The sequence below is a fragment of the Anolis sagrei genome, chromosome 9 (assembly GCF_037176765.1).
Source record: "Anolis sagrei isolate rAnoSag1 chromosome 9, rAnoSag1.mat, whole genome shotgun sequence".
Lineage (NCBI taxonomy): Eukaryota > Metazoa > Chordata > Lepidosauria > Squamata > Dactyloidae > Anolis > Anolis sagrei.
The window spans coordinates 2857358-2876096 of NC_090029.1; the positions used below are offsets into that span (position 1 = coordinate 2857358).

At 44.2% G+C, this 18739-nt stretch overlaps 1 protein-coding gene across 3 annotated transcripts in view; it reads left to right on the plus strand.

The window, feature by feature from the left end:
• VPS13C (vacuolar protein sorting 13 homolog C) overlaps positions 1-18739 on the plus strand; it is a 264400-nt gene that overhangs the window by 136869 nt on the left and 108792 nt on the right. For all 3 annotated transcript variants that reach the window (XM_067471235.1, XM_067471236.1, XM_067471237.1), the window contains exons 45-51: positions 5-172; positions 5060-5364; positions 7265-7409; positions 12301-12457; positions 15390-15514; positions 15654-15823; positions 17787-18022. In XM_067471235.1, coding sequence (XP_067327336.1) covers positions 5-172; positions 5060-5364; positions 7265-7409; positions 12301-12457; positions 15390-15514; positions 15654-15823; positions 17787-18022 — 1306 coding nt within the window. The remainder of the gene's footprint in view (positions 1-4; positions 173-5059; positions 5365-7264; positions 7410-12300; positions 12458-15389; positions 15515-15653; positions 15824-17786; positions 18023-18739) is intronic.

Below are 18739 nucleotides of genomic sequence, written 5' to 3' on the forward strand. Positions count from 1 at the left end.
CCAGACGGTCTCGATTGTGGGAGACGAAGTTTTCCGCTTCGCTCTGTCCCTTTACCCAGAAGCCACCGCGGGAGAGGCCTACACGGACATGTCCAAGGTGGACAGCCGAATGTCGTTGAAAGTGGGCTGCATCCAGATCGTGTACCTGCACCAATTCTTTATGTCCCTGCTGGTAAGAGACGAGCCTTCATTTCCTGCTTATGTGGGCTTTCAAAGTAGGTTCTTCCTAAAAACTATTTACAAAATTGCTGGAGACGAGGTCAAGAATCAGGAACATATATACATACTAGCTGTACCCGCCACGCGTTGCTGTGGCCAACCTTCCTTCCCTCTTTGTCTCTTTGTCTCCTTTCTTTGGGAGGAGATATAGTGCATGCACACACACGCGCATACACATATGGGTGTGGATAATATGGCAATGTCTATGTTGAAAGGAAGTTGTGGAGAATACCTACATGGATGTTAGTTTTACTATATTTCCTCAACTCTCCCCTCAAATACACAGTCACGCGGGAAATAAGTGGCTCTGGTGGAGTGCATGTCTTGAGGGGTTATTGTGGGGATGATCTTGCATGTGCATTAATTCCACTATATTTTCACAACTCCACACACCCATATGCGGCCACTGTTGCTCTGCCAACATGTGTATGTTGCCAAGTTGTAAAAGATAGATAGATAGAATGATTTTAAATTCATACAGCAGTTCAAAAACATGCAAATGTGAGTAGAGCAATAGGCACCACTCTGGCAGGAAGGTAAGGGCGCTCCATTCAGTCATGCCAGTGGCCACATGACTTTGGAGGTGTCTATGGAAAACGCCGTCTCTCTCCCCCCCCCCACCTCTCTCTCTCTACCTCTCTCTCTCTCTACCTCTCTTTCTCTACCTCTCTCTCTCTCTCTGTACCTCTCTCTCTCTACCTCTACCTCTCTCTCTCTACCTCTCTCTCTACCTCTCTCTCTCTCTACCTCTCCCCCTCTCTCTACCTCTCTCTCTACCTCTCCCTCTCCCTCTCTCTCTCTCAACCCCCCCGGGCTGTGCAAGGCGCGCTCTCCCCTCTTTCCCATGCTTCCTTCTTTCTTTCCCCCCTTCTTCCTTTCTCTCTTTCCTCCGTTGCCACAGCATGCAAGGAGGAAGGTGAAGGGGAAGGGGTCATGGCACCATGGAGATCGCCTGGGAAGTTCAAGGGGAAGGAGCGAGGGAGAGAAGGAAAGAGGCTGGAGAAGGAGGAATGAGAAGGAGAGGAAGCTGCCTGAAGGGAGAAAGGAGGAGGGCTTGCAAGCCTTGCGGGGAGATTCCTTCCTCTCTCTCTCACTCACACACAACCGTCAGGAAGAAATGCCTCTTTTGCGCCTGCTTGCCTCACCTTTAAAAGAAAAAAGCAAAGAGCAAGGGGAAGGCGAAGTTGTGTGTATGTGTGTGGCCATGTGTGCGGGATAGGCTCCCGAGTATGCTGCCGTGAGGGAGGAAGCTCGGTCCTGCCTGCTGTGCCAGTTCTGTTTATATGGCCGTGCGTGTGCACGCACTTGGCTCTCAATGCTGTAACGGCAGCTCTTCCCTTGTGTGGATTTTTGGGGTGTCTGCTGTTTCTTTGGGGGTTTTTTTGAGTGGAGGACAGGGCGCGCGCGCGCGTGTGTGTGCCGCGCGGGGTGTGTGTGTGAGGGGCCATGTGTGTGCGCGCGCCGGGGAGTTTGCGCCAGTGCGCATGCTCAGTTGTTCTGCCATTTTTTTGTGGTTGTTGTTGTGCGGTTTTGATTTCTGACTGGATTCGTTTGTACCTAGTGGGTTGTCCTTGGGGCATGGCAATTTTGGTAGAGTTTTGTGGAGGGGTTTTAGAGTTTTGCTTCCTCGTTGGACGCCAGGAGGAAATTTATAGATATAGATGTGGTGGCAATGTAAATATGTAAATGATTTTTGGGGGAAAGTCGTCAAACGAAGGCCATTTACCAAGGTCATTTACCCGGCCCTCGCTCAGGGTCAACCTAAGTCTGAAATGACTTGAAAGCACACAACAACAACAACAATCCTATCTCACTGTGACCTGGCCCTCTGTTTAAATAGTTTGAGGACCCCTGCCATAGACACACAACATATATAGACAGACACTCCGAGGCTATTTAACAATCCAGTTTTTTTCCGGAGGGAATTCTGGCTACCAGGGGAGCCGTCGCTTCACTGTCCATTTGTGACACTGATTAAGTACTTCCTCATTCTTTGCATGCTTCCTGGAGATTTTTATGGCCTTGTAAATCAGTTAAATTAGCCTCCCCACATAAGTGGTACCTAAATTCAATGCGATAGACACACAACATATACAGACAGACACTCAGAGGCTATTTAACATTCCAGCTTCTGGCCACTAGGGGAGCTGTCGCATCATCGTCCATTTGTGACACTGATGAAGTACTTCCTCATTCTTTGCATGCTTCCTGGAGATTTTTATGGCCTCGTAAATCAGTTTAATTAGCCTCCCCACATAAGTGGTACCTAAATTCAATGCCATAGACACACAACATATATAGACAGACACTCAGAGGCTATTTAACAATCCAGCTTCTGGCCACCAGGGGAGCTGTTGCGTCACCGTCCGTTTGTGACACTAATTAAGTACTTCCTCATTCTTTGCATGCTTCCTGGAGATTTTTATGGCCTCATAAATCAGTTTAATTAGCCTCCCCACATAAGTGGTGCCTAAATTCAATGCCATAGACACACAACATATACAGACAGACACTCAGAGGCTATTTAACATTCCAGCTTCTGGACACCAGGGGAGCTGTCGCGTCACCGTCCGTTTGTGACACTGATGAAGTACTTCCTCGTTCTTTGCATGCTTCCTGGAGATTTTTATGGCCTCGTAAATCAGTTCAATTAGCCTCCCCATGTAAGTGGTACCTAAATTCAGTGCGATAGACACACAACTTATATAGACAGACACTCAGAGGCTATTTAACATTCCAGCTTCTGGCCACTAGGGGAGCTGTCGCGTCATCGTCCGTTTGTGACACTGATGAAGTACTTCCTCATTCTTTGCATGCTTCCTGGAGATTTTTATGGCCTCGTAAATCAGTTTAATTAGCCTCCCCACATAAGTGGTACCTAAATTTCCTACTTGACAGATGCAACTGTCTCTCGGGCTGCAAAGGTCGAAATTTGGTCGGAAGCTCACTCCGACCTGGGCTGGCTTCGAACTCATGACCTTTTGGTCAGTAGTGATCTTAATGCAGCTGACTCCCAGCCGTAGTCCTGGTTATTATTATTTATTTTTTACTTACATCCAAATTCAACTTAAGAACAGACCTATAGGACCTCTCTTGTTTGTAACTTAGGGACTGCCCTTAATCTATATATATAAAATCCAAAAGGGTGTTGTTAGGGACCGCAAAATGCGAAAACCCCGGACGAAAAATCACCAAATTTAGTGATTTGAGTATATGAGGGAAGAAAGGAAAGAAAGAAGAAAGAGAGAGTAGGAGCATGGGAAAGAAGGGAGAAAGGAAGGAAGGAAGAAGAAAGCGGAAGGGAAGGTGTATGAACGAAGGAAAGGAAGGAAGAAAGAAAAGAAGAAAAGGGAAGGGAGGAAAGAAAGCAAATGAAGAAGAGAAAGGGAAGGAAGGAAGGAAGGAAGGAAAGAAAAGGCAGTATGGAACTACAGATTTAGTGATTTGAGTATATGAGGGAGGAAAGGTAGGAAAGAAAGAAGAAAGAGAGAGTAGGAGCATGGGAAAGAAAGGAGAAAGGAAGGAAGGAAGAAGAAAGGAGCGGAAGGGAAGGTGTAGGAAGGAAAGAAAGGAAGGAAGAAAGGACAGAAGAAAAGGGAAGGGAGGAAAGAAAGCAAATGAAGAAGAGAAAGGGAAGGAAGGAAGGAAGGAAGGAAGGAAAGAAAAGGCAGTATGGAACTACAGATTTAGTGATTTGAGTATATGAGGGAAGAAAGGTAGGAAAGAAAGAAGAAAGAGAGAGTAGGAGCATGAGAAAGAAGGGAGAAAGGAAGGAAGGAAGAAGAAAGGAGCGGAAGGGAAGGTGTAGGAACGAAGGAAAGGAAGAAAGGACAGAAGAAAAGGGAAGGGAGGAAAGAAAGCAAATGAAGAAGAGAAAGGGAGGGAGGGAAGGAAGGAAGGAAGGAAGGAAGGAAGGAAGGAAGGAAGGAAGGAAAGAAAGAAAAGGCAGTATGGAATTACAATTTTAGTGATTTGAGTATATGAGGGAAGAAAGGTAGGAAAGAAAGAGAGTAGGAGCATGGGAAAGAAGGGAGAAAGGAAGGAAGGAAGAAGAAAGGAGCGGAAGGGAAGGTGTAGGAACGAAGGAAAGGAAGGAAGAAAGGACAGAAGAAAAGGGAAGGGAGGAAAGAAAGCAAATGAAGAAGAGAAAGGGAGGGAAGGAAGGAAGGTAGGAAAGAAAGAAGAAAGAGAGAGTAGGAGCATGGGAAAGAAGGGAGAAAGGAAGGAAGGAAGAAGAAAGGAGCGGAAGGGAAGGTGTAGGAACAAAGTAAAGGAAGGAAGAAAGAAAGAAAAGAAGAAAAGGGAAGGGAGGAAAGAAAGCAAATGAAGAAGAGAAAGGGAAGGAAGGAAGGAAGGAAGGAAGGAAGGAAGGAAGGAAGGAAGGAAGGAAGGAAAGAAAAGGCAGTATGGAACTACAGAGCGAAGGAAGGAAGGAAAGAGAAAGAGAGGGATGAAAGGAGACAAAGAGGAAGGAAAAGAAAAAGGGAGGAGGAAGGAAAGAGGTACAGAAGGAAGGAGGAGAGAAGGAAAGAAAAAAGGGAAGGGAGGAAAGACGCAGCAAAGGAAAAAGAGAAAGACGCCGGGAAGGAAAGAAATAAGGAGAAGGAAGGATGAAAGCAAACAGCTAAGGAAGGAAGTAAACAGGAAGAGAAGGAAGAAAGGAAAGAAGAAGACGGAATGAAGGAAGGAGTGAAAGAAGCAGAGAAAGAGGGAGAGAAGGCTGGCCACAGCAAGGCGTGGCGGGTAAAGCTAGTTTGTTTATAAATGGGAGTCAGGTCATTAGTGGCGGCAGTGGGATATGCCCAGAAGGACTGTTCTTGATGTCTCGGCATCTTTTTAGAACTTCCTGAACCACTTCCAAGCTGCCAAGGAGGCTCTGAGTGCGGCCACCGCTCAAGCCGCCGAACGGGCCGCCTCCAGTATGAAGGACTTTGCCCAGAAGAGCTTCCGCCTTTCCATGGAGGTCAACCTGAAGGCGCCCGTGATCGTGATCCCGCAGTCGTCCGTCTCACGCAACGCCTTAGTGGCCGACCTGGGCCTCATCACCGTCCAGAACGCCTTCCGTCTGATCCCAGGAGACACGGCAACGCACCCGCCCATCATCGACAACATGGAGATCCAGCTGACTCAGCTGAAGATATCCAGGTACGAATGGTGTGCTTGTGTTTCAAAGTCAGGGACGCACAATTAAACAGAAAATATAGAGTTTCCAAACCAGGAACAGGAAATGGTTCAAATTTGGTTACATAGTACTATCATCTATCTATCTATCTATCTATCTATCTATCTATTAATATAATAAAAGTCAAAGTTTGTATGCGGCGGACGTGTGGCGGTGTGGCGGTGTATGTGCCAGCATTCTGATTCGCCAGCCTGAAAGTTCCAAGATTCTGATTGGCTGCCGCTGTGGTGCTATTTGCATATGGTCTCTGATTGGCCAGCTTTACAGGAGCCCCTGGTGGAGAAAAGGGTTCATGACAAACTGAGACATGAGAGAAGGAAATTTGCATATGGTCTCTGGTTGGCCAGCCTCAATTCCAAGATTCCGAGATAACAAAGAGAGGAAAGGAAAAGGCCAGAGGGGGCTGGGTCAGAAAATTACCAATACAGACCAAACTTGGCACACAGAGCCCCCATGACCCACTCTACGTCCTACTGCAGTTTGGAGGAGGAAGAACCATGGATGATGGGGCTTGCAGTACCATCACTCACATTCTGAGACCGCTGTTAACCTCATCCAATGACTGATCAGGACCAAACTTGGTGTGGTTTAGCGGGGGATGGACCATGGATTATGGGACTTGCAGTACCTTTGCTCAGTTCTGGAGACCACTGCAACCCTCATCCAATTTCCGATAAAGACCAAACTTGGTCTTTATCGGAAATTGGATGAGGGTTGCAGTGGTCTCCAGAGCTGAGCAAAGGTACTGCAAGTCCCATAATCCATGGTCCATCCCCCGCCAAACCACACCAGGACATAAGGTGGGTCATGGGGACTCTGTGTGCCAAGTTTGGTCCTGATCAGTCATTGGATGAGGTTAACAGCGGTCTCAGAATGTGAGTGATGGTACTGCAAGCCCCATCATCCATGGTTCTTCCTCCTCCAAACTGCAGTAGGATGTAGAGTGGGTCATGGGGGCTCTGTGTGCCAAGTTTGGTCTGTATTGGTAATTTTCTGACCCAGCCCTCTCTGGCCTTTTCCTTTCCTCTCTTTGTTATCCACTCACTTCCCACTCACTTCCCAAGACTTCTGCACCACTCATCTAATGACCAATCAAGACCAAACTTGGCATGCAGAGCTCCCATGACCAACTCTCCATCCTGGAGCAGTTTGGAGGAGGATAGACCACAGATGATGGGACTCGCAGTACCTTCACAAACTTCCTGAGACCACTGTGAGCCATATAAATAACTGATAAAGACCAACCTTGATACACAATTCCTTTCTCAAATAACCCGGGCAGCGCTGGGTCCCCAAGCTAGTCTATATATAAAAAAATGCTCATGTCGTAATGAGTGGCTTAAAAACAAAAGAACCAATGAACGAAATCACACCAAATTTGGCAACAAAATGTCTCACTACACAAGGAGTGACCATCACTCAAAAAATCATGTTCAACTCAGTCCGCATATGTGGTCACTCACTTTGGTCTGTAGTCAGTCTCAGCCATTATTCTGGGAATGCTTTGTTCCATAACCAGGAGCCTCCTGAAGGACAAAAGGGAGGGGGCAGATCTAATCTCGCTCGGGAGAGAGTTCCATAGCCGAGGGGCCACCACAGAGAAGGCCCTGTCTCTCGTTCCCACCAAACGTGCTTGCAAAGGTGGTGGGACTGAGGGCAGGGCCTCTCCGGAAGATCTTAATGTCCTTGATGGTTCATAGGGTGTCCTTGATGGTTCATCTTGGTTGATACTGGGGTGCCATGTTGAAAAGATGAAGGGAAAAAGAGCTGCTTCCGTACCGCTGCGCTGAGAATCGGATTTGCTGCTTTCGACCATTTATCATAACACTTTATGTCATAATCTTTGCAACCATGACTTTGCAGGACTCTGATAGCGGAAGATTCCCAACCGGAGATTGAAATTTTGCAGCCGGTCAATCTCCAATTGTCCGTCCAGAGGAATTTGGCCGCAGCTTGGTATCTGCAAATCCCAGGGATTGCGGTCAAAGGAGACCTGAAGGCTATGCAGGTAAGCCATGCTCTCGGTGGAGCCTAAACCAATTAGAATTAACAACCCAGGATTAGCCTCGTGGCCTTTTCTCATTATGAAAAATTGCTTTGAAAGGATGGTTAAGTCTTTTAGTGGCCAGGTTTATCTATATAAATAAAAAATGTAATGTTCATTTGTGGGATTAACGTAACTCAAAAACCACTGGACAAATTGACACCAAATTTAGACACAAGACACCTAATAACCCAATGTATGTCCTTCACTCATAAAAAATTGATTTTGTCATTTGGGAGTTGTAGTTGCTGGGATTTATAGTTCACCTACAATCAAAGAGCATTCTGAACTCCATCAACGATGGAATTGAACCAAACTTGGCAAACAAAACTCCCATGACCAACAGAAAATACTAGAAGGGATTGGTGGGCATTGACTTCGAGTTTTGGAGTTGTAGTTCACCTACATCCAGAGAGCACTGTGGATTCAAACAATGATACTAGAAGGGTTTGGTGGGCATTGACCTTGAGTTTGGGAGTTGTAGTTCACCTACATCCAGAGAACACCGTGGACTCAAACAATGATGGATCTGGAAAAAAAACTTGGTACAAGCACTCAATACGCCCAAATATGAATACAGATAGAGTTTGGGGAAATAGACCTTGACATTTGGGAGTTGTAGTCACTGGGATTCACAGTTCACTTACAATCAAAGAGCATTCTGAACTCCACCAATGATGGAATTGAACCAAACTTGGCACACAGAACTCCCACGACCAACAGAAAACACTACAATGGTTTGGTGGGCCTTGACCTTGAGTTTGGGAGTTGCAGTTCACCTACATCCAGAAAGCACTGTGGACTCAAACAATGATGGATCTGGACTATACTTAGCACAAATATTCCATATATCCATCTGAAGTTTGAGGGAAATAGACCTTGATGTTTGAGAGTTGCAGTTACTGGGATTTATAGTTTACCTACAATCAAAGAGGATTCAGAACCCCGCCAACGACAGAATTGGGGCAATCTTCCCACACAGAACCCCCATGACCAACAGAAAATACTTAAGGCCATTCAGTCCAACTCTCTTCTTCACGAGGGCAAGAAAATGTAATCAATGCCCTCCTGACAAAGAGTCATCCAGCCATAGATATAGATTGATAGATATGATTCACACACACACAGATAAAGTATTATAGATTTGAAAGGGACTCCTAAAGAAGGACAATGATATGTTGCATGTTCCAGGGTGGGCAAACCAGACACTCTCCACATCAAGACTGACAAAGAAACAACAAGAAATACTGTTTACTCACAAGCATCAAGACATTACATATATTAGAAACCAACACTTTCTCATTCCCTTTATTTTCCAGATCAACAGATTGGGTCACAGCAATGCGTGGCAAGGGATAGCTAGTTAATCTATATAAATAAAAATGTAATTTTAGTTTGTGGGATTAACAGAACTCAAAAACCACTGGACGAATTGACACCAAATTTAGACACAAGACACCTAACAACCCAATGTATGTCCTTCACACACAAAAAATTGATTTTGTCATTTGGGAGTTGTAGTTGCTGGGATTTATAGTTCACCTACAATCAAAGAGCATTCTGAACGCCACCAACGATGGAATTGAATCAAACTCAGCACATAGTTCTCCCATGACCAATGGAAAATACTGGAAGAGTTTGGTGGGCAGTGTCCTTTGGTTTTGGAGTTGTAGTTCACCTACATCCAGAGAGCACTGTGGACTCAAACAATGATGGATCTGGACCAAACTTGGCACAGATACCCAATATGCCCAAATGTGAACACTGGTGGAGTTTGGGGAAAATAGTCTTGACATTTGGGAATTGTAGTTGCTGGGGTTTATAGTTCACCTACAATCACAGAGCATTCTGAACCCCACCAATGATAGAATTGGGCCAAAACTCCCACATAGAACCCCCATGTGGGCCACAGCAACACGTGGCAGGGGACGGCTAGTCTATACAAATAAAAATGTATTGTTCGTTTGTGGGATTAACGTAACTGAAAAAAAACCCGGGGGGGGGGGGGGGGGGGTTGAGTGGAGGACATACATTGGAGTGTTAGGTGTCTTGTGTCCAAATTTAGTGCCAATTCCCCCAGTGGTTTTTGAGTTCTGATGGTATCACAAACGAACATTATATTTTTATTTCTATAGTTTTCTGTCCTGCCTCTCTCTCCGTAGGGACTCAAGTCAGCTAGCAATCACACAACCTAATTAGCGTTTAAAATACCACAAACACAAAAATTAAGATGTAATTAAATATTTGTTTGAGGATATAAAGTTAGTTAAAGTACAATAAATAAAATTACATCTGAAGCTCACCATCCCAGGTATCACGTAATTAATCCATTCTGTCTCCCATGCTTTTTAACATCTACATGAAACCGCTGGGAGAGGTCATCTGGAGTTTTGGAGTTGGGTGCCACCTCTATGCAGATTACACACAACTCTACTACTCATTTCCACCTAACTCCAAGGAAGCCCCTCAAGTGCTGGACGAGTGCCTGGCCGCTGTGTCTATCTGGATGAGGACGAACAAGCTGAAGATCAATCCCGACAAGACAGGTCCTCCTCGTCGATCGCAAACCGGATCGGGGTATAGGGTGACAATCTGTGCTGGACGGGGTTGCACTCCCCCTGAAATCACAGGTCCGCAGTTTGGGAGTCCTCTTGGATTCATCAATTACGCTTGAGGCGCAGGCGACGGCGGTGGCCGGGAGGGCTTCTGCACAATTAAGACTCATGCGCCAACTGCGACCGTACCTCATGAAGGAGGATCTGGCCAGGGTGGTCCATGCCTTAGTCACCTCCAGATTGGACTACTAGGCAGGAAAAACAAAATGCAAAGATACAGAATGGGGGATGATGCCTGGCTTGAGAGCAGTATGTGTGAAAAAGACCTTGGAGTCCTCGTGGACCACAAGTTAAACATGAGCCAACAATGGGATGTGGCGGCAAAAAAAGCCAATGGGATTTTGGCCTGCATCAATAGGAGCCTAGTGTCTAGATCTAAGGAAGTAATGCTACTCCTCTATTCTGCTTTGGTTAGACCACACCTGGAATATTGTGTCCAATTCTGAGCACCACAATTCAAGAGAGATATTGACAAGCTGGAATGTGTCCAGAGGAGGGCGACTAAAATGATCCAGGGTCTGGAGAACAAGCCCTATGAGGAGCGGCTTAAGGAGCTGGGCATGTTTAGCCTGAAGAAGAGAAGGCTGAGAGGAGACATGATAGCCATGTATAAATATGTGAGAGGAAGGCACAGAGAGGAGGAGGGAGCAAGCTTGTTTTCTGCTTCCTTGGAGACTAGGACGCGGAACAATGGCTTCAAACTACAAGAGAGGAGATTCCATCTGAACATTAGGAAGAACTTCCTGACTGTGAGAGCCGTTCAGCAGTGGAACTCTCTGCCCCGGAGTGTGGTGGAGGCTCCTTCTTTGGAAGCTTTTAAGCAGAGGCTGGATGGCCATCTGTCAGGGGTGATTTGAATGCAATATTCCTGCTTCTTGGCAGAATGGGGTTGGACTGGATGGCCCAGGAGGGCTCTTCCAACTCTTTGATTCTAGGATTCTATGATTCTATGATCAGTTTGTCGTTGGTATTTAGCTTGAGATTGCTGATTTTTTCTATGAAGTGGGCTGAGTCCTTGATGTAGTGTGTAGTGAGCCCAATATGGCTTTGTAACTGTGCAGCAAGAAATTTTGCTAGGTCGTATGTGGGGGATCCAATGGCACTCACGATGGGTCTGAGTGGGGTGGAGTCCTTATGGATTTTGGGGAGTCCATAAAGCCTGGGTGGAAGGGCTTCCGATTTACATAGCTGTTGTCGTATGTCAAAGTTGATTGAGGAGTTCTTCATCAGAGTGTTGGTTTTCCTGGTTATTTTGGAAGTTGGGTCTTGCTTGAGTTTTTTGTATATAGTAGGGTCCAGGAGTTTTCTGAAAAGGAGTTTTCTTTCCTTTCTGTCTGGCCTGCCTCCAGCAACACAAACACACATTTAAAACACACACACACACACAGGAGGTAGCTGCCTCTGCCACACTCCACCCGAAAGGACCCCCTTCCCTTCTTTCCTCCCTCCCTTTCTTTCCTTTTCTTCCTTCCTTCCCCTTCCTTTCCTCCCCTCCTCCTTCCTTCCTGTCCCTCCCTCCTTCCTTCTCCTTCCTTTCCTTCTTTCCCTCCTTTCCTTCCTTCCTGTCCCTCAAGGCATCTAGCAATCACACAACCTAATAGGCGTTTAAAATACGACAAATAGAAAAATTAAGATCATAGAATCATAGAATCCTAGAATCATAGAATCCAAGAGTTGGAAGAGACCTCATGGGCCATCCAGTCCAACCCCATTCTGCCAAGAACCAGGAATATTGTATTCAAATCACCCCTGACAGATGGCCATCCAGCCTCTGCTTAAAAGTTTCCAAAGAAGGAGCCTCCACCACACTCCGGGGCAGAGAGTTCCACTGCTGAACGGCTCTCACAGTCAGGAAGTTCTTCCTAATGTTCAGAGGGGCAACTGGGCTTTCCACAGAAGTTGAGGAAGCAGGAACCCATTTTGTTTCCTTCTGCTTCAGGATAAGCTTTGTTTAAATTTAACTGCTTTCAGCGCTGCTTTGTTTGAGAGGCGGCGCTTCCTGAGTTTAAAAATTAACTGCTTTGTTTGGGAGGCGGGGCTTCCTGAGTTTAAAAATTAAGATGTAATTAAATATTTGTTTGAGGATATAAAGTTAGTTAAAGTACAATAAATAACATTACATCTGAAGCTCACCATCCCAGGTATCACGTAATTCAAGTGGGTAGTCCCGATCGCAGCTCCACAAAACACAAAAACAATGGGTTTTCCCGGAAGGAAGTAACGGACCGAACGCTTTTCAGATCTCTCTCAGCCAGGACGACTTGACGCTTCTCATGAAGATTTTGCTGGAAAATCTCGGCGAAGCCTCCGCGGATCCGAGGGCCACACCTTCAGCCTCATCGGAAGCCCAGAAGTTGAAAAAGAGCAAAGGCGGAATGGAGGCCGACCACGAAAAAGGTCAATTTTCTTTTTCCAGAGCGGGTAGCCATATTGTTGTCGAAGGCTTTTGTGACCGGAATCACTGGCATGCGGTGAGTTTTCCAAGCTATCCAGAAGCATTCTCTCCTGACGTTTTGCCCACATTTGTGACAGACATCCTCAGAGGTTGGAAGTCTGTTGGAAACTAGGCAAGTGGGTTTTATATACCGGTGAAATGATGTCCAGGGTGGGAGAAAGAACTCTTGTGTTTTTAATGCAAATGTTGAAAATTAGCATTGAATGCCCTTGCAACTTCAGAGCCTGGCTGCTTCCTGCCTGGGGGAATCCTTTGTTGGGAGGTGATTCTCCTCTTCTCCTGTTTTCAGGAATTCTCCTGTTTTCTGAGTGTTGCTTTTTATTTATTGTCCTGTTTTTTAATACTGGTAGCATGTAATGGCCTATCAGTTTCAAGGTCTGACTTCTTATGGCCTGGGAGAATCCTTTGTTGGGAGGTGATTCTCCTGTTTTCAGGAATTCTCCTGTTTTCTGAGTGTTGCTCTTTATTTACTGTCCTGATTTTTTAAATACTGGTAGTATGTAATGGCCTATCAGTTTCAAGGTCTGGCTTCTTACTCCCTGGGAGAATCCTTTGTTGGGAGGTGATTCTCCTGTTTTCAGGAATTCTCCTGTTTTCTGAGTGTTGCTCTTTATTTACTGTCCTGATTTTTTAATACTGGTAGCATGTAATAGCCTATCAGTTTCTTGCTTCCTCAACTTCTGTGGGAGCACAACTGCCAGTTGAGTTCAGGCCCTGGCTTTTATAGGGTAAACAGGAAGCAGCGACTCACTCTGTCCTTCTTTGGAAGCTTTTAAACAGAAGCTGAATGGCCATCTGTCAGGGGTGATTTGAATGCAATATTCCTGCTTCTTGGCAGGGGGTTGGACTGGATGGCCCATGAGGTCTCTTCCAACTCTTTGATTCTATGATGATCTTTTCCTGCCTTGCTGTGCGGCCGATGACACTGACAAATACTGCATATGGGGTCCCTATGTAGACTTTTCCACAGCTGCATGGTATACGGTAGACTCCATAGATGTGGACAAAGCTGTTGGGGTTCAGCCTGCGTGTGAACCTCAACCTGATTCTCTGATTGTATTTCCCGATGCTACTGAACAGGCTACTGAACATGTATTTTTCCCTGATGGTATTGAAAATGTTGATTCTGAGGTCAGTGGCTTGGAAAGTGAAAATACACATCCTGATGACAATGTTTCAGAACCAAGCGGTGATAGCTCTCCAGAGGAGCTAACACCTGGCTTCCTTAATGAGGATAGAAAAGGACAGATTTGGAAAAACAGGAGTGAATCGCAGAGTCTGCGAAGGTCAAGCAGATTAAGGGAAAAGGAAACACAGGCTTCAAATTATTTATTACGGTCGCTTATACCCCGCCCCTCTCATCCCGGGGGGGACTCAGGGCGGCTTACACGATGCCCACATTACATGACAACAAAAACATAACATCAGTAACAGCAGCAATTATAGCAATGATAACAATTAACATAAACAATCATTATTATCGGCAAAACATCCAAAAAACCCGTAAAAGCAATTAAAACAATTAAACCAATAAAAGCAATACAAACCTCATTGCTGGTCAGTGTTTAACAGACTCATAGTTTAGGTTCTACTTTCCGCACATTGTCGGGCCTATCCATCTGGATTCCATATCTAATTGTCAGGACGCCCAAAGGCCTGGTCCCATAGCCACGTCTTTACCTTCCTCCTGAAGGCAAGGAGGGATGTTGATGTCCTGATTTTCCCCGGGAGTGAGTTCCACAGGTGGGGGGCCACCACTGAGAAGGCCCTGCTACTCGTCCCCACCAGCCTCACTTGTGATAGTGGTGGGGTCGAGAGCAGGGCCTCCCCAGATGATCTCAAATTCCGGGGTGGGACGTAGAGGGAGATACGTTCGGACAGATACGCTGGACCGGAACCGTAAAGGGTTTTGTAGGTCAAAACCAGCACCTTGAATTGTGCTCGGAACTGAATCGGCAGCCAGTGGAGCTGACACAACAAGGGAGTTGTGTGTTCCCTGTATGCCACTCTGGTAAGCAGTCTGGCTGCCGCTCATTGGACCAGTTGAAGTTTCCGAACAGTCTTCAAGGGCAACCCCATGTAGAGTGCATTGCAGTAGTCTATATGGGATGTAACAAGAGCGTGGACCACTGTGGCCAGATCAGACTTCCCACCTGGAGGCGTGTCACGAAACAGTTTCTTCAGTTTTAAGTGCCTCTCCCTGGGCTGTCTCGTTAGATCAGGCATCGTTTAGACTTGGGCATTACCTTGGCAGATTTCCCGTTTCCCGTAGCCTACATCCCAAGAGGCCAATTCGTTTTGTAATTGTTTCGGAATTGATTCGTTATTGATTCGTAAATGTTTCGTTATTATTTCCGCATGTGTGGTGCAAGTTTTAGGGTTGCTGTTTGTTTTCTCAGTGAAAAAAAAATATAATTATCACACCAACAGTCAACAACAGAGGGAGAGGGAAGCTTCAGAAGTTTTTTTTAGCGTATTGCGCGATCGCGGCCGCCATTAACGAATCGATTCGTAATCGATTCGTAATTGTTTTATGATTTCCGAAATTTCGTAAACATCGAACTTTTTTAAAGGAAAATTTCGGAATTCTTTTAAATAACGAAACGCAAAAAAACCCTAAAAACGAATCGAGTTTAGAAACAATTTTTTCCGTGTTTGGACAGCCCTAGTCTCGTTTACTGATTTGGGCTGCAACAAAAACATCAGGAGAGAATGCTTCTGGAACGTGTCCCGGAAAACTCACAGTAACCCAACAACGCGTCATAATGCATTGAATGGGAACAGATTCGTAATGTAAACGTTTGTGAGTGTTGATTTGTCTGATACAGATTTTGCTGTGGTTTCATGGTTTTTTCCTACACTGCAATCCTTCAGATAATCTCACAACTTCAGGAGAGAAAAACATTTCCGAAGCCAAGCCCAAGGAAAGCGTCACCCTTCTGTTTGAGTTCAACTTCGAATCGCTTTCCATTGTTCTCTTCAATGCTGCTGTCGACCAGGTTTGTGTTGAACCAGATAAATATCGGCTTGAAAAAGTACAAATTTGTACAAATTTAAGTCCGAATGCAAGATATTCAATTCTCGATGCATTTTTGCATCTCTCAGCTTTGCATATAATGTCTTTTTTGTATGTCACAGAAATCTCAGTATTCGCTTCATGACAACAGTTTGCGCCTCGGAGAACTCTGCCTGCACCTGATGACCTCAACGGGGCAAATGTTCTCCAGCGGCTCTATGGGTATCAATACGAAGCTGAAAACTTGTACGTTGGATGACCTGAGAGAAGGGGTTCAGAGGGCGACCTCGAGGTGAGACTGCTACGGAATTATGGGACGTCCAGTTCGCCGATGATGGAAGTTGTGTTTTAAATACTAAAATACTGAGAAGTGGCAATTATTTTTATTTATAGTAGAGTCACGGGTGTCAGGTCACCCTCAAATTACCACATATCATCACATAATAGTCACACCCTTTTTTTGTGTGGCAAGATTGGTAGTTTTGTGGTAGAACCATTTGGGACTGATTATTTCATTGCATAATAATTGCACCCCTTTTTTGAGTGGCAAGATTGATATTTTTCTGTTCCTCACATAAGAGTCGCAGAGACATTTGGGACTGATTATTTCATTGCATAATAATTGCACCCCTTTTTTGAGTGTCAGGATTGATATTTTTCTGTTCCTCACATAATAGTCGTAGAACCATTTGGGACTGATTATTTCATTGTATAATAATTACACCCCTTTTTTTGAGGGGAAAGATTGATATTTTTGTGTTCCTCACATAAGAGTCGTAGAGTCTTTTGGGACTGATTATTTCATTGCATAATAATTGCATCCCTTTTTTGAGTGGCAAAATTGATATTTTTGTGTTCCTAACAAAAGAGTGGTAGAACCATTTGGGACTGATTATTTCATAGCATAATAATCGCACCCCTTTTTTGAGTGGCAAAATTGATACTTTTGTGTTCCTCACATAAGAGTCGCAGAGACATTTGAGACTGATTATTTCATTGCATAATAATTGCACCCCTTTTTTGAGTGGCAAAATTGATATTTTTGTGTTCCTAACAAAAGAGTGGTAGAACCATTTGGGACTGATTATTTCATTGTATAATAATTACACCCCTTTTTTTGAGGGGAAAGATTGATATTTTTGTGTTCCTCACATAAGAGTCGCAGAGACATTTGGGACTGATTATTTCATTGGATAATAATTGCACCCCTTTTTTGAGTGGTAAGATTGGTATTTTTGTGTTCCTTGCATAAGAGTCACAGAGCACTTAGGATTAATGATTTCATCACATAATAGTTGCACCTCTTTTTTGAGTAGTAAGATTGGTATTTTTGTGTTCCTTGCGTAAGAGTCGTAGTTCCTTTTGGGACTGATTGTTACATCACATAATAGTCACACCCCAATTTTTTGGGAGTCAAGATTAGTATTTTCGTGTTCCTCCCATAATAGTTGTAGAGCCATTTGGGACTGATTATTTCATCGCCTGATAATTGCACCCCTTTATTGTGAGGCAAGATTTGTATTTTTGTGTTCCTCACATAAGAGTCGCAGAGCCATTTGGGACTGATTATTTCATTGCATAATAACTGCACCCCTTTTTTGAGAATTAAGATTGGTATTTTTGTGTTCCTTGCATAAGAGTCATAGAGTCTTTTGGGACTTATTGTTACATCACATAATAGTCGCACCCCAATTTTTTGGGAATCAAGATTAGTATTTTTGTGGCCCTCCCATAATAGTCATTGAGCCATTTGGGATTGATTATTTCATCGCATGATAATTGCACCCCTTTTTTGTGAGGCAAGATTTGTATTTTCATGTTTCTCACATAAGAGTCACAGAGCCATTTGGGACTGATTATTTCATTGCATAATAATTGCACCTCTTTTTTGAGTGGCAAAATTGATATTTTTGTGTTCTTTGCATAAGAGTCACAGAGCACTTGGGATTAATGATTTCATCACATAATAGTTGCACCCCTTTTTTGAGTGGTAAGATTGGTATTTTTGTGTACCTTGCATAAGAGTTGCAGAGCTTTTGGGACTGATTGTTTCATCGCATAATAGTCACACCCCAATTTTTTAGGAGACAAGATTAGCATTTTTGTGTTCCTCCCATAATAGTCGCAGAGCCTTCTGGGACCAATTCCCCTTCCTTCGTACCTCCCTTCCAATTTAGAGTTAAATTTTAAGTATTTTGAACCTGATCCTTCAACTTGCTTTGTGACGGCAAAGTATTAACACCTTTTCTCCCCAGAATGATTGACAAAAAGGACAGTGGAGATGACAGCGTCATGATGGATATCAGCTATACGCAGGACAAAAGCGGGACGGAAATTGTCTCTGTCCTGGACAAGCTCTACCTGTGCGCCAGCGTGGAATTTCTTTTGACGGTGGCGGACTTCTTCGTGAAAGCCATGCCGGCTGCATCCTCCCCTTCTGAGAAATCGGCCCAGTTCCATCTGAAGCAAGGGAAGCCGAAGCCTGAGAAAGGTGAGCAGAGCAAAGGCTTTTCTCTAGGCTGTTGCTAAAGTTCTGGTGGTGAAACTTTCAGAACTCTAACACAACTTTCAAAATTTCATTATAAATGGCAGTTCCTAATAGATTCTGTCATAAAAATCACCAGTAATGAAATAATAATGAAATTTTGAAAGTTGTGTTAGAGTGTTAGAGTTCTGAAATTTTCACCACCAGAACTTTAGTTGTGTAAATACTTTGGAACCATGGATTGCACGTGCCTAATAAATAGTCTTCAGCACTTTCAAAATTTCATTATAAATAGCAGTTCCTAATAGGTTTTGTCATAAACATCACCAATAATGAAATAATAATGAAATTTTGAAAGTTGTGTTAGTGTTAGAGTTCTGAAATTTTCACCACCAGAACTTTAGTTGTGTAAATACTTTAGAACCATGGATTGCACGTGCCTAATAAATAGTCTTCAGCACTTTCAAAATTTCATTATAAATGGCAGTTCCTAATCGAGTCTGTCATAAACATCACCAATAATGAAATAATAATGAAATTTTGAAAGTTGTGTTAGAGTGTTAGAGTTCTGAAATTTTCACCACCAGAACTTTAGTTTTGTAAGTACTTTGGAACCATGGATTGCACGTGCCTAATAAATAGTCTTCAGCACTTTCCAAATTTCATTATAAATGGCAGTTCCTAATCGATTCTGTCATAAACATCACCAATAATGAAATAATA